Source organism: Bombina bombina, chromosome 2 (genome assembly GCF_027579735.1).
Source record: "Bombina bombina isolate aBomBom1 chromosome 2, aBomBom1.pri, whole genome shotgun sequence".
Classification (NCBI taxonomy): Eukaryota; Metazoa; Chordata; class Amphibia; order Anura; family Bombinatoridae; genus Bombina; species Bombina bombina.
The window spans coordinates 1,117,685,267-1,117,698,688 of NC_069500.1; the positions used below are offsets into that span (position 1 = coordinate 1,117,685,267).

Genomic DNA, 13,422 nt, shown 5'->3' on the forward strand with positions numbered 1-13,422 from the left:
ATTGCGTACCTTGAATTCCTATTCAGTGTACGGCGGCGATCGTATGAAGAGGATCCTCCACGCTCCATGGCTCCGGTCTTCAGTTCCAGCATTGCCGATCTTCAGTTCCAGCGTGGCCAGTCTTCAGTTCCAGAGTCGTCGGTCTTCAGCTCCGCAGTCATCGGTCTTCAACTCCTCCGATCCGCGCCGGCTGGTTCCTGGAAGAAGAAGAGGTCGCCGCCTGGAAGAAGACTTCTCTGCTTGGAACAGGACCTTCTCCGCCGGTATTCAGGACAGGTAAGAACCACTTGGGGGTTAGACTAAGGTTTTTTTAAGGGGGGATAGGGTGGGTTTTAGAGTAGGGGTGTGTGGGTGGTGGGTTCTAATGGGGGGTTGTTCTTTTTTTTCCACATGTAAAAGAGCTGATTACTTTGGGGCAATGCCCCACAAAAGGCCCTTTTAAGAGCTGGTAATAGAGCTGATTACTTTTTGTAATTTAGTTTAGGGTAGGGACATTTTTTATTTTGGGGGGCTTTGTTATTTTATTAAGGGGCTTAGATTAGGTGTAATTAGCTTAAAATTCTTGTAATCTTTTTTTATTTTTTGTAATTTAGTTTAGTGTATTTAATTATATTTTAGTTTAGATAATTGTAGTTTATTTAATGAATTTATTGATAGTGTAGGTGTATTTGTAACTTAGGTTAGGATTTATTTTACAGGTAAATTGGTAATTATTTTAACTAGGTAGCTATTAAATAGTTATTAACTATTTAATAGCTATTGTACCTAGTTAAAATAAATACAAAGTTACCTGTAAAATAAATATAAACCTTAAAATAGCTACAATGTAATTATTAATTATATTGTAGCTATCTTAGGGTTTATTTTATAGGTAAGTATTTAGTTTTAATTAGGAATATTTTAGTTAAAAATATTAATATCATTTAGATTTATTGCAATAATAATTAAGTTAGGGGGATGTTAGGGTTAGATAGGGTTAATATAGTTAATATATATAATATAATAACTATATTAACTATATTAACCCTAATATAATTAGGGTTAATATAAGTTGCGGCGGTGTAGGGGGGTCAGATTAGGAGTTAATATATTTAATATAGGTGGCGGCGGTGTAGGGGGATTAGATTCGGGGTTAATACATTTAATATAGGTGGCGGCGGTGTAGGGGGATTAGATTAGGGGTTAATAATTTTAATATAGGTGGCGGCGGTGTAAGGGGGTCAGATTAGGGGGTATTACATATAATGTAGGTGGTGGCAGGGTAGGGGGGTCAGATTAGGGGGTAATATAGTTAAAATAGGTGGCGGCGGTGTAGGGGGATCATATTAGGGGGTAATATAGTTAATGTAGCTGGGGCGGGGTAGGGGGCTCACATTAGGGGGTAATATAGTTAAAATAGGTGGCGGCGGTGTAGGGGATCATATTAGGGGGTAATACAGTTAATGTAGCTGGTGACTGGGTCCAGGAGCCGCAGTTTAGGGGTTAATACATTTATTGTTAGGAGTCAGAGGGGGGATTGCGGATAGAGGGGTATACGTGTCAGGCTATGTTTGGGAGGCGTGTTAGACAGTAACGGTAGATTTAGTAGTTTAGTAAGTTTTTTTATGCGGCGGCAGTTTCTAAAGTGCCATAAGTCACTAGCGACTCCAGAAATTTGTACTTACGCAGATTTCTGGACATAGCTAGTTTGTCAGACTTACGGGACTTTAGCAACTACCGGCGCCGTATTTCGGATCGCGCCCTTGATTCCTAAATGTTATATATAACCTGGTACAGCACCCAAAGCCATGAAATATTATGGGCTTAATTTATCAACGGCTTTGCCCATCTAACGGCTGCAGGTTCTCACAAGAGAGAATTTCAATCTCCACGCTCTAAAGTGAAGAATTTCAATCTCTACGGTTTCATCCGACTAGGGAGATTGACAGCTCCTGTCCACGTGTGATGGGCTGTGCGCGGGCAGGTAGCCACATTGCTTGCGAGCGTAAAATAGCGCTTGCGTGCAATGTTAAATTCTGCCAGGGGAATTTAGTCCACCAGAGGTGAGCTGTGGTGGACCCCCCTGCCCGCCGTAGCTTGATAAATCGACCCCTATAGCTACTTAATATGATGTGGTCATATTGCTTGACACAATCAGTTGTAAGAGTAATATTTTTAAACAAAGTTTTATTTCTGCAAGTTTGCAAATACACATGATTTGTGTATCACACATATGTGACCTCATGTTTAAAGGCCGGACCAAAGAAAGTACATTGGCAACAGCTTGGTAAAATAAAACTTAGCTTTTATTAAAAAAAACATTAAAATCAGGCAAAGTGGTACAAGACAATCCAAAAGGACCTCTGGCTGGTAGGCACATAGACTTGCTTACGCGTTTCGGATAAACTCCATAATCATAGCTCATGTTTAAAGGGACATGAAACCCCAAATGTTTCATTCATGATTTAGATAGAGAATGCAATTTCTCTTGCAAGGTGTATCCAGTCCACTGTTTCATCCTTTACTTGTGGGATATTCTCATTCCCTACAAGAAGTGGCAAAGAGAGCACACAGCAGAGCTGTACATATAGCTCCCCCTCTAGCTCCACCCCCCAGTCATTCTCTTTGCCGGCTCTAAGCACTAGGGTCTCTCTACGGGAGGGTAAAGTGAATGGGGTGTTAGAATTGTAGTTTTATATCTTCAATCAAGAGTTTGTTATTTTTAAATGGTACCGGTTTGTACTATTTACTCTCTAGTAGAAAAGCGATGAAGAATTCTGCTGAGAGGAAAATGATTTTAGCATGTTGTAATTAAAATCCACTGCTGTTCCCACACAGGACTGAGGAGTACCAGAAAACTTCAGTTGGGGGGAACAGTTTGCAGGCTTGACTGCAATGAGGTATGTTCAGTCATTTATTTCTAGACAAGACTGAGATAATGCTAGAAGACTGACAAGATCCCCATGTGGGGAGGGTAAGCTATGTTCTGAAATTGAATGCTTACATGACAGGGCTAAATAGGCTGGTTGACACTAATGCAGGGCAATCGATTATTTATTTAAGAAATACTCATTGGAGACACCTTTTTAAGCACTTTGGAGTGTTTTACTGGGGTTATTAGCCACATGGCATAAATTTAGTCACTTAGAAGTGATTTTTGTAGGCCTCACAACTCTGGAGTGGAGTGGGAGGGGCCTAATTTCGCGCCTCAGATGCGCAGTTAGAATTGAAAGACTGTTTCATGCTGCTTCACATGGAGGGTCCAGCTGCTGATTGAGGGCCTAAAAGAAGCTTTATTCCCCCAAAACTGATCCATAAGCGCAGGTAGGGCCACAGCAGTAAGCTGTGGCAAGGTGCTGTAGTTAATTAACCGGTTGTTGGCTTTAGGCTGCTCCGGTTTGGGCATTAAGGGGTTAATCATTCTGAAACTTGTGGTGCAATCATATTAAAGCCTTAGGTACATACTGTGAAAATTTCAAAAGGATTGGTGCATTTTTCACTGTTTTGTAAAATTGTGTGCTCTTTTTATTTCTTAAAGGCACAGTAACGTTTTTTCAAATTGTGTTTTTTATTTGATTAAAGTGTTTTCCAAGCCTGCTTGTGTATGCTACTAGTCTGTTAAACATGTCTGACACTAAGGAAAATCCTTGTTCAATGTGTTTAGAAGCCATGGTGGAACCCCCTCTCAGAATGTGTCCCAATTGCACTAATATGTCTATACACTTTAAAGATCATATTGTTGCACTTAAAAGTGTGGCCCTAGATGATTCTCAGACTGAAGGTAATGAGGATAGTCCGCCTACCTCTCCCCATGTGTCCCAACCAGTTACACCCGCTCAAGCGATGCCTAGTACCTCTAGTGCGTCTGCCCCTATTACATTGCAACAACTAGCGACAGTCATGGATAATTCCCTTGCGGCCTTTCTATCCAAACTGCCAGTTTTTCCTGCAAAGCACGATAGCTCTGTTTTAAGAACAGATTATGAGCAGTCTGAAGCTTTGGTAGCCTTATCTGATGTACCCTCACAACACTCCGAAGTGGGGGTGAGGGATTTGATGTCTGAGGGAGAAATTTCAGACTCAGGAAAGGTTTCTCATTAGGCAGAGTCAGATTCATTAGCGTTTAAATTAAAACTGGTACACCTCCGCGTATCTTGATAAAGGCCCCAGGCTGAAACGCGTAGAGATTGCTTACAGTTATCCGATAACCAAAGAATTAAACCCAGCAGATGAGAGGCTTTCTTGTGTTTGAGCTGGCTAGGGCAGGTACATCGAGCCATATCCCACACAAAAACAAGGGACAGACTCCATATGTATAATTCCTGCCCCAGGACCCAGTAACCGTTCCAGCCCCAATTCACCAGCTAAGGGTAACACAGACAGAAAAGAAAATTTAACGACTCGATCTGGGAAAGTCCTCAAGGACCACAATCCGACCCGGATCCAAAACCAAGAAAAGGGCGGCGCAGGAGAATAAACGGAGCCACTTCACAACTAAGAGACCGGCCGGTCACATACTTGGACTGAGGAATCCAGAATACGGACATTGTACCAAGGTTTTTTAAATAAGAGACACTTTTTCAAAAAACATTACTATAAAGAAATCACAGAAAAATCTGAAAAAAACTATTTTTCCTTTGTGAGAACTGTGTTTATAGAAACAAGGGTGTAAACTAAGTAGTAACTAACCTGGAACATTATTGTATGTTTGCAAACACACTGTATAAACACACATATATAGATAGTAGTATACCCTAAAATCTGATTTGCAACATTATATCAAACTATATCACGAGAGAGACATAACTAAGATCACGTGATGCATCCTTATGAGAAAAAGTAACCAACTGATCTGTATGTAACGCTACAAACAAAAGTCTTTTTAAACTGTAACCGGAACATAGAATCATAGGGAAGTTGGTAATGTGCTATACCTGTATAAGAATACAAATTTTAACAATGTTTTAAAATATAGATCTAGATGCCGGCATCAATGTATTAGATTTTATTGTTTATTAATTTCTGTTAGGATTTTCTTTTGTATAGGAATAAAAAATATATATATATATTTAAACACCAAACTCCATTCTTTGATTTCATATTTTATAAATATATATGTGATTTATAAGTCAGAAGGTAAAAGGCTATAAAATTTAGACATAATAATTATCAAAACCGTGAATATCACGGTCTAAGACCAAAACATACACGCTGTTACTTCCTAATATACCAAGTCAGATATATCAAAATTTGAGAACCCCAATCAGGGATCATCCCGAGTATCTGAAAGTATAGATATAAAAAATATTTGGGATTATATACACCAAATTCATTTAACAAGACTCACAGCTGTCTAAGCGCTATCCCACCCCCCTCTTTTTCTTTCTTTGATTTAGGTGTTAGTGTTTTGAGGATACATCACCTTTGGGATTAGCAAAGAGTCTGAGTGTAGAATCTTTGTATCACTTTCTCTTCCTATAACATCTCCGCGTATTGCTCAGGGAGGCATTAGCCACTCTGGATGATTGTGACCCTATGGTGGTCCCAGAGAAATTGTGTAAAATGGACAAGTACCTAGAGGTCCCTGTATACACTGATGCGTTTCCGATCCCTAAAAGGGTTGCGGATATTGTTACTAGGGAGTGGGATAGACCAGGTGTCCCTTTTGTCCCCCCCCCTATTTTTAAGAAAATGTTCCCCATAATTGACCCCAGGCGGGACTCGTGGCAGACGGTCCCTAAGGTAGAGGGGGCTGTTTCTTCACTTGCTAAGCGCACAAATATACCAATTGAAGACAGTTGTGCTTTTAAAGATCCTATGGATAAAAAGTTAGAAGGTTTACTTAAGAAAATTTTTGTTCAACAAGGTTTCCTTCTCCAACCTATTGCCTGCATTATTCCTGTAACTACAGCAGCAGCTTTCTGGTTTGAGGCGCTGGAGGATTCGTTCCAGATGGAGACCTCATATGACGAAATTATGGATAGAATTAAGGCTCTAAAGCTTGCTAATTCTTTTATCACAGATGCCGCCTTGCAATTAGCTAAGTTAGCAGCAAAAAATTCAGGTTTCGCCATTATGGCGCGCAGAGCACTTTGGCTCAAGTCATGATCGGCCGATGTGACGTCAAAATCCAAATGATTAAATATCCCTTTCAAGGGAAAGACCTTTTTCAGGGCCAGAATTGAAAGAGATTATTTCAGAAATCAACGGGGGAAAGGGCCATGCTCTCCCTCAGGACAAGCCCTTTAAGGCTAGAAACAAAGCTAATTTTCGTTCCTTTCGTAACTTCAGGAGCGGTCCCGCTTCAGCCTCTACAGCTGCAAAGCAAGAGGGTAACGCTTCACAGCCCAAGGCAACCTGGAAGCCTTACCAGGGCTGGAACAAGGGTAAACAGGCCAAAAAGCCTGCAGCTGCTACCAAGATAGCATGAAGGGGTAGCCCCCGATCCGGGACCGGATCTAGTAGGGGGCAGACTCTCTTCTCTCAGGCCTAGGCAAGAGATGTTCACGATCCCTGGGCTTTAGAGATTGTTATCCAGGGATATCTTCTAGAATTCAAGGACTCCACTCCAAGGGGAAGGTTCCACTTTTCTCGTCTGTCTACAAACCAGACAAAGAAAGAGGCGTTCTTACGCTGTGTAGAAGATCTACATACGATGGGAGTGATATACCCAGTTCCAATTGCAGAACAAGGTCGGGGTTTTTACTCAAACCTGTTTGTGGTTCCCAAAAAAGAAGGAACTTTCAGACCAATCCTGGATCTAAAAATTCTAAACAGATTCCTCAGAGTCCCATCATTCAAGATGGAGACCATTTGGACAATCTTACCTATGATCCAGGAAGGTTAATATATGACTACCGTGGATCTAAAGGATGCGTACCTGCATATTCCTATCCACAAAGATCATCATCAGTTCCTCAGGTTCGCTTTCCTAGACAAGCATTACCAGTTTGTGGCTCTTCCATTCTGTTTAGCCACTGCTCCCAGAATTTTCACAAAGGTGCTAGGGTCCCTTCTGGCGGTTCTAAGACCGCGGGGCATAGCAGTGGCGCCTTATTTGGACGACATCTTAATTCAGGCGCCGTCCTTTCACAGAGCCAAGGCTCACACGGAGATTGTATTGGCCTTTCTGAGGTCTCACGGTTGGAATGTGAACATCAAAAAGAGTTCTGTGTCCCCACTCACAAGGGTTCCCTTCCTAGGAACACTAATAGATTCAGTAGAAATGAAAATATTTCTGACGGAGGTCAGAAAGTTGAAACTTTTAACTACTTGCCGAGTTCTTCATTCCATTCCTCGGCCATCTGTAGCTCAGTGCATGGAGGCAATCGGATTAATGGTAGCGGCAATGGACATAGTCCCTTTTGTTCGGATACACCTCAGACCACTGCAACTATGCATGCTCAAACAGTGGGATGGGGATTATGCAGATTTGTCTCCTCAAATTCAGTTGGACCAGGAGACCAGAGATTCTCTTCTCTGGTGGTTGTCTCAGGACCACCTGTCTCAGGGAATATATTTCCGCAGGCCAGAGTGGGTCATTGTAATGACCAACGCCAGTCTGTTAGGCTGGGGTGCGGTCTGGGACTCCCTGAAAGCTCAGGGCTTATGGTCTCGGGAAGAAACGCTTCTCCCGATAAACATTCTGGAACTGAGGGCGATATTCAACGCTCTTCAGGCATGGCCTCAACTAGCTGCGGCCAAATTCATCAGATTTCAGTCGGACAACATCACGACTGTAGCTTACGTCAATCATCAGGGGGGAACAAAGAGTTCCCTAGCGATGACGGAAGTAACCAAAATAATCAGGTGGGAGGAGGATCACTCCTGCCATATCTCAGCAATTCACATCCCAGGAGTAGACAACTGGGAGGCGGATTTTCTAAGTCGTCAGACTTTTGACCCGGGGGAGTGGGAACTCCACCCGGAGGTATTTGCCCAGCTGACTCGGCTATGGGGCACTCCAGAATTGGATCTGATGGCGTCCCGTCAGAACGCCAAACTTCCTCTCTACGGGTCCAGGTCCCCGGCCCCCAAGGCGGTATTGATAGATGCTCTAGCAGCGCCTTGGTCCTTCAATCTGGCTTATGTTTTTCCACCGTTTCCTCTCCTTCCTCGTCTGGTCGCCAGAATCAAGCAGGAGAAGGCTTCGGTGATTCTGATAGCGCCTGCGTGGCCACGCAGGACTTGGTATGCAGACATAGTGGACATGTCATCTGTCCCGCCATGGACACTGTCAATGAGGCAGGATCTTCTAATACATGGTCCGTTCAAGCATCCAAATCTAGTTTCTCTACGTTTGACTACTTGGCGATTGAACGCTTAATTCTATCAAAGCGTGGTTTCTCTGAGTCAGTTATAGATACTCTGATTCAGGCTAGAAAGCCTGTCACCAGGAAAATCTACCATAAGATATGGAGGAAATATCTTTGTTGGTGTGAATCCAAGGGTTACTCATGGAGTAAGATTAGGATTCCCAGGATATTGTCCTTTCTCCAAGAAGGATTGGAGAAAGGATTGTCAGCTAGTTCCTTAAAAGGACAAATATCTGCTCTATCTATCCTTTTACACAAGCGTCTGGCAGAGGTACCAGACGTTCAAGCGTTTGCTCAGGCTTTAGTCAGAATCAAGCCTGTCTATAAACCTGTGGCTCCGCCATGGAGTCTAAATCTAGTTCTTTCAGTTCTTCAAGGGGTTCCGTTTGAATCTTTACATTCTATAGAATTTATGTTGGTATCTTGGAAAGTTTTGTTTTTGGTAGCTATCTCTTCTGCTCGAAGAGTTTCAGAATTATCTGCCTTACAGTGTGATTCACCTTACCTGGTGTTCCACGCAGATAAGGTAGTTTTGAGTACAAAGTCTGGTTTTCTTCCTAAAGTTGTTTCTAACAAGAATATTAACCAGGAAATATTTGTTCCTTTTCTGTGTCCTAATCCTTCTTCGAAGAAGGAACGTCTGTTACACAATCTTGATGTAGTTCGTGCTTTAAAGTTCTATTTACAAGCAACTAAGGATTTCAGACAAACATCTACCTTGTTTGTTATCTGTTCTGGTAAGAGGAGAGGTCAGAAAGCGACTGCTACCTCTTTCCTTTTGGCTGAAAAGCATCATCCGTTTGGCCTATGAGACTGCTGGCCAGCAGCCTCCTGAAATAATTACTGCTCATTCTACAAGAGCAGTGGCTTCCACATGGGCTTTCAAAAATGAGGCTTCTGTTGAACAGATTTGTAAGGCAGAGACTTGGTCTTCACTGCATACTTTTGCCAAATTTTACAAATTCGATACTTTTGCTTCTTCGGAGGCTTTTTTTGGGAGAAGGGTTTTGCAAGCAGTTGTGCCTTCTGTTTAAGGTACCTGTCTTGTTCCCTCCCTTCATCCGTATTCTAAAGCTTTGGTATTGGTATCCCACAAGTAAAGGATGAAGCCGTGGACTGGATACACCTTGCAAGAGAAAACAGAATTCATGCTTACCTGATAAATTACTTTCTCTTGCGGTGTATCCAGTCCATGGCCCGCCCTGGCATTTAAGTCGGGTAAAAAATTTTTTTGTTTAAACTACAGTCACCACTGCACCCTATGGTTTCTCCTTTTTCTTCCTAACCTTTGGTGGAATGACTGGGGGTGGAGCTAGAGGGGGAGCTATATGGACAGCTCTGCTGTGTGCTCTCTTTGCCACTTCCTGTAGGGAATGAGAATATCCCACAAGTAAAGGATGAAGCCGTGGACTGGAAAGTAATTTATCAGGTAAGCATAAATTCTGTTTTTAAACTTTCCAATTTACTTCTATTATCTTATTTTTCTTGGTATCCTTTTTTGAAGAAACAGCAATGCACATCAATGAGCCAATAACATGAAACTCCTGAGCCTACCTAGGAATGCTTTTTTACAAAGGATACCAAGAGTAAGAAACAATTAGATTATAAAAGTAAATTTGAAAGTTGTTTAAAATTGCACCTTCTATGAGAATCGTGAAAGAAAAATTTTAGGTTTCATGTCCCTTTTAATGTATTGACTCATTTTGCATTTCATCTTCAGAATCTAAAAATGTAGTTTGAACATATTCAGTAGGTAGACTGCGTGATATTTCATCTTTCACTGACATATATTTTTCACTTGTCTTAAAGTTGGATATACTACCGATGATTTACGGTTCATTTGGCAGTCAGGAGATCCTGTTCAAATGGAAAAGATTGCATTGCCTCAGTTTGACATTAAGACAGAAGACATTGAATATGGTAACTGTACAAAATATTACAAAGGCACTGGTGAGTACCTTTATTCAATGATACAACCTTGATACAGCGATATAATTCTTAAAAATAATTTTATCTGCAGTAAAAAGATAACAACATTTTTATTGTTGTGCTTATTTTTATTCTTTTTGGTTGTTGTCCTTTTTATCTTGTTAAGGTCATGTTACAAATATAACATTTCTAGCACAAACTTAAACATATAAGCATTTTTACATTTGTAAAGAACTTTTCTTAGAATAAATGTTTATGCAAATCATAAATATTAAAAGTTGATATTTCCAGTTTAAATCATTCTTCTTTTATCCAAAGGCACCACACTGAAAATGTTACCATTAATTGTGAATATAGAATAAATTAAATGGCATTGGTTGTAATTACATGCATAAAAAAACTCATATGAATATTTATACAAATAAAACTCATTTATCCTTGTCATCTAGAGATGGTGACGGGGGGTTTTGCACATTTTACAGAAGGTTTTAGATGAACAAATATAGCTGCAAATTGAATTATAGTATAGTTGAATGTTTAGTGAATTATGAACATATCTGCACTGCATTGACTGGGGACTTGCCTATAGCCAGTCCGGGGCTGATACGGCTATAAGTCAGTAGAGTGTGCTTTATAAAGGGAGTAAAAAGAACCAGGAGCAGTTGTGCTTTCAGCTGTTTAAAGGCAACTTTTGCGTTGTCACCTTATTTGTTGGTAAGACTTTTTCTGTTAAAGGAACCCTGTACATCAATAATCGCATCCAACAGACAAGAAAAGGAACATAGCATTTATTACTTGGATTTTTTGTCTTATAAACCTAGTAGGTGGATATACTACTTACATTAAATTTCCTTTTTAAATTCATTAGTACCTAGGTAAATACATCCCATCTGCAGACTACTTTTAGGTTCCAAAAAACAGAAACAAAGCAATGGCTGCTTTTGATTTGACTAGTCAATAACATTTCTCATTTTTACAGGAACATCCATTTTATGGGAAAAACTGTAACACATTTTAACAACAATGAAAACTATACCTTTAATGTCTCTTGCTGCTCTGAGATTCAGCGTACAAAGCAAGGGCTTAAACTTTTTACAAAATGGCAGCCATTACATTTCAAGAAAAGTTTAAACAAATATATCTATCTACCCCACCCCCCCCATTATAAAATAAAACTTTGAAAAATGATATTGAAGTAGACTGTAAATATTTTAATTCTAGGAAACAAATGACTAATTGTGTTCTCAAATTTCTGATTTATACATTTAAATTTAAAAAATTCAAACCAGCTTCAAACCTAAACAGTGTTTTATTCTGCTTTAGCTTTTACACACACAGCGAATAACATTGGTCAAACAGCGCTATATAAGGTTTGCACAAAGTCATATAAGCCTAGCTATTGATTTTTATCAGCATGCAGCTTTTTCACACCAGAAAAGAGTTTTACAATTCTGAAAGGTCAAATTAAATAGTAGAGCAGTGACCCATTGATCTTTCTAGTGAGAAAGGTGCATTACCTGCTATATGTACAATGCCAGTGCATGCTGATTTTTATGTTACTCTGTCTAAGGATGCAAGAAATTTATTCTGAAATCCTTGAGTTTAGAACATGAATTCTTACTGTTTGTCTTCATGTTTATTACATAAATGGATATGAAACCCAATTTTTTTCTTTCATGATTCAAATAGAGCTTGCAATTTACAGCAACTTTCTAATTTGCGTGCCTATTATCAATTTTTCTTCGTTCTCTTGGTATATTTATTTGAAAAACAGGAATGTAAGTTTGGGAGCCAGCCCATTTTTGGTTGAGCACCTGGGTAGTGCTTGCTGATTGGTGGCTAAATGTAGCAACCAATAAGCAAGCGCTACCCTGGTGCTGAACCAAAAGTAGGCTGGCTCCTAAATTTGGTCTTTCAAATAAAGATACCAAGAGAACAATGAAAAATTTATAATAGGAGTAAATTAGAAATGTGCTTAAAATTGTATGCTTTATCCGAATCATGAAAGAAAAAAATTGGGTTTCATATCCCTTTTAAGGGACATAAAATCCCAATTTTGTTTTTCATAATTCAGAAATGTTAATGTTTCCAATTTACTTCTATTATCATTAGCCTAGATTTAGAGTTTTGTCGGTAAAGACCTGCGGTGCTAACGCTCCTTTTTTTCCAGCGCACCCTTAAGACAACGCTGGTGTTACGAGTTATCTGAATGGCTGCGTTAGGCTCTGAAAAGTGAGTGTTGAGCATAATTTAGCGCCACTTCAACCCTCAATACCAGCGTTGCTTACGGTAGCAGTAAGCTGGAAAAACGTGCTCGTGCACGATATCCCCATAGGAAACAATGGGGCTGAGCTGGCTGAAAAAAAAAACACCTGCAAAAAAGCAGCTCCTAAAATTCAGCTCCTAACGCAGCCCCATTGTTTCCTATGGGGAAACACTTTCTAAGCCTACACCTAACATCCTAACATGAACCCGAGTCTAAGCACATCCTAACCTTACACACTTATTAACCCCTAATCTGCTGCCCCCGCTATCGCTGACACCTGCATAATGTTATTAACCCCTAATCTGCTGACCGGACATCTTCACCACCTACATTATCCCTATGAACCCCTAATCTGCTGCCCCTAACATCGCCGACACCTACATTATATTTATTAACCCCTAATCTGACCCCCCCCAACGTCGCCGCCACCTACCTACACTTATTAACCCCTAATCTGCCGACCGGACATCGCCGCCACTATAATAAATGTATTAACCCCTAAACCGCCGCACTCCCGCCTCGCAAACACTATAATAAATAGTATTAACCCCTAATCTGCCCTCCCTAACATCGCCGCCACCTACCTACAATTATTAACCCCTAATTTCCCGCCCCCAACGTCGCCGCTACTATAATAAAGTTATAAACCCCTAAACCTAAGTCTAACCCTAACACCCCCCTAAGTTAAATATAATTTAAATAAAACTAAATAAATTTACTATCATTAAATAAATTATTCCTATTTAAAACTAAATACCTATAAAATAAACCCTAATATAGCTACAATATAACTAATAGTTACATTGTAGCTATTTTAGGATTTATATTTATTTTACAGGCAACTTTGTATTTATTTTAACTAGGTACAATAGTTATTAAATAGTTATTAACTATTTAATAACTACCTAGCTAAAATAAATACAAATATACTTG

The 13,422-nt window shown here is 40.1% G+C and overlaps 1 protein-coding gene across 1 annotated transcript in view; it reads left to right on the top strand.

Annotated features, from left to right (window-relative positions):
- The window catches only part of GLRB (glycine receptor beta), a 437,385-nt gene that overhangs the window by 321,709 nt on the left and 102,254 nt on the right, over positions 1 to 13,422 (top strand). Inside the window, exon 7 of the mRNA XM_053703772.1 lies at positions 10,104 to 10,244. Within this exon, the coding sequence (XP_053559747.1) occupies positions 10,104 to 10,244 (141 nt within the window). The remainder of the gene's footprint in view (positions 1 to 10,103; positions 10,245 to 13,422) is intronic.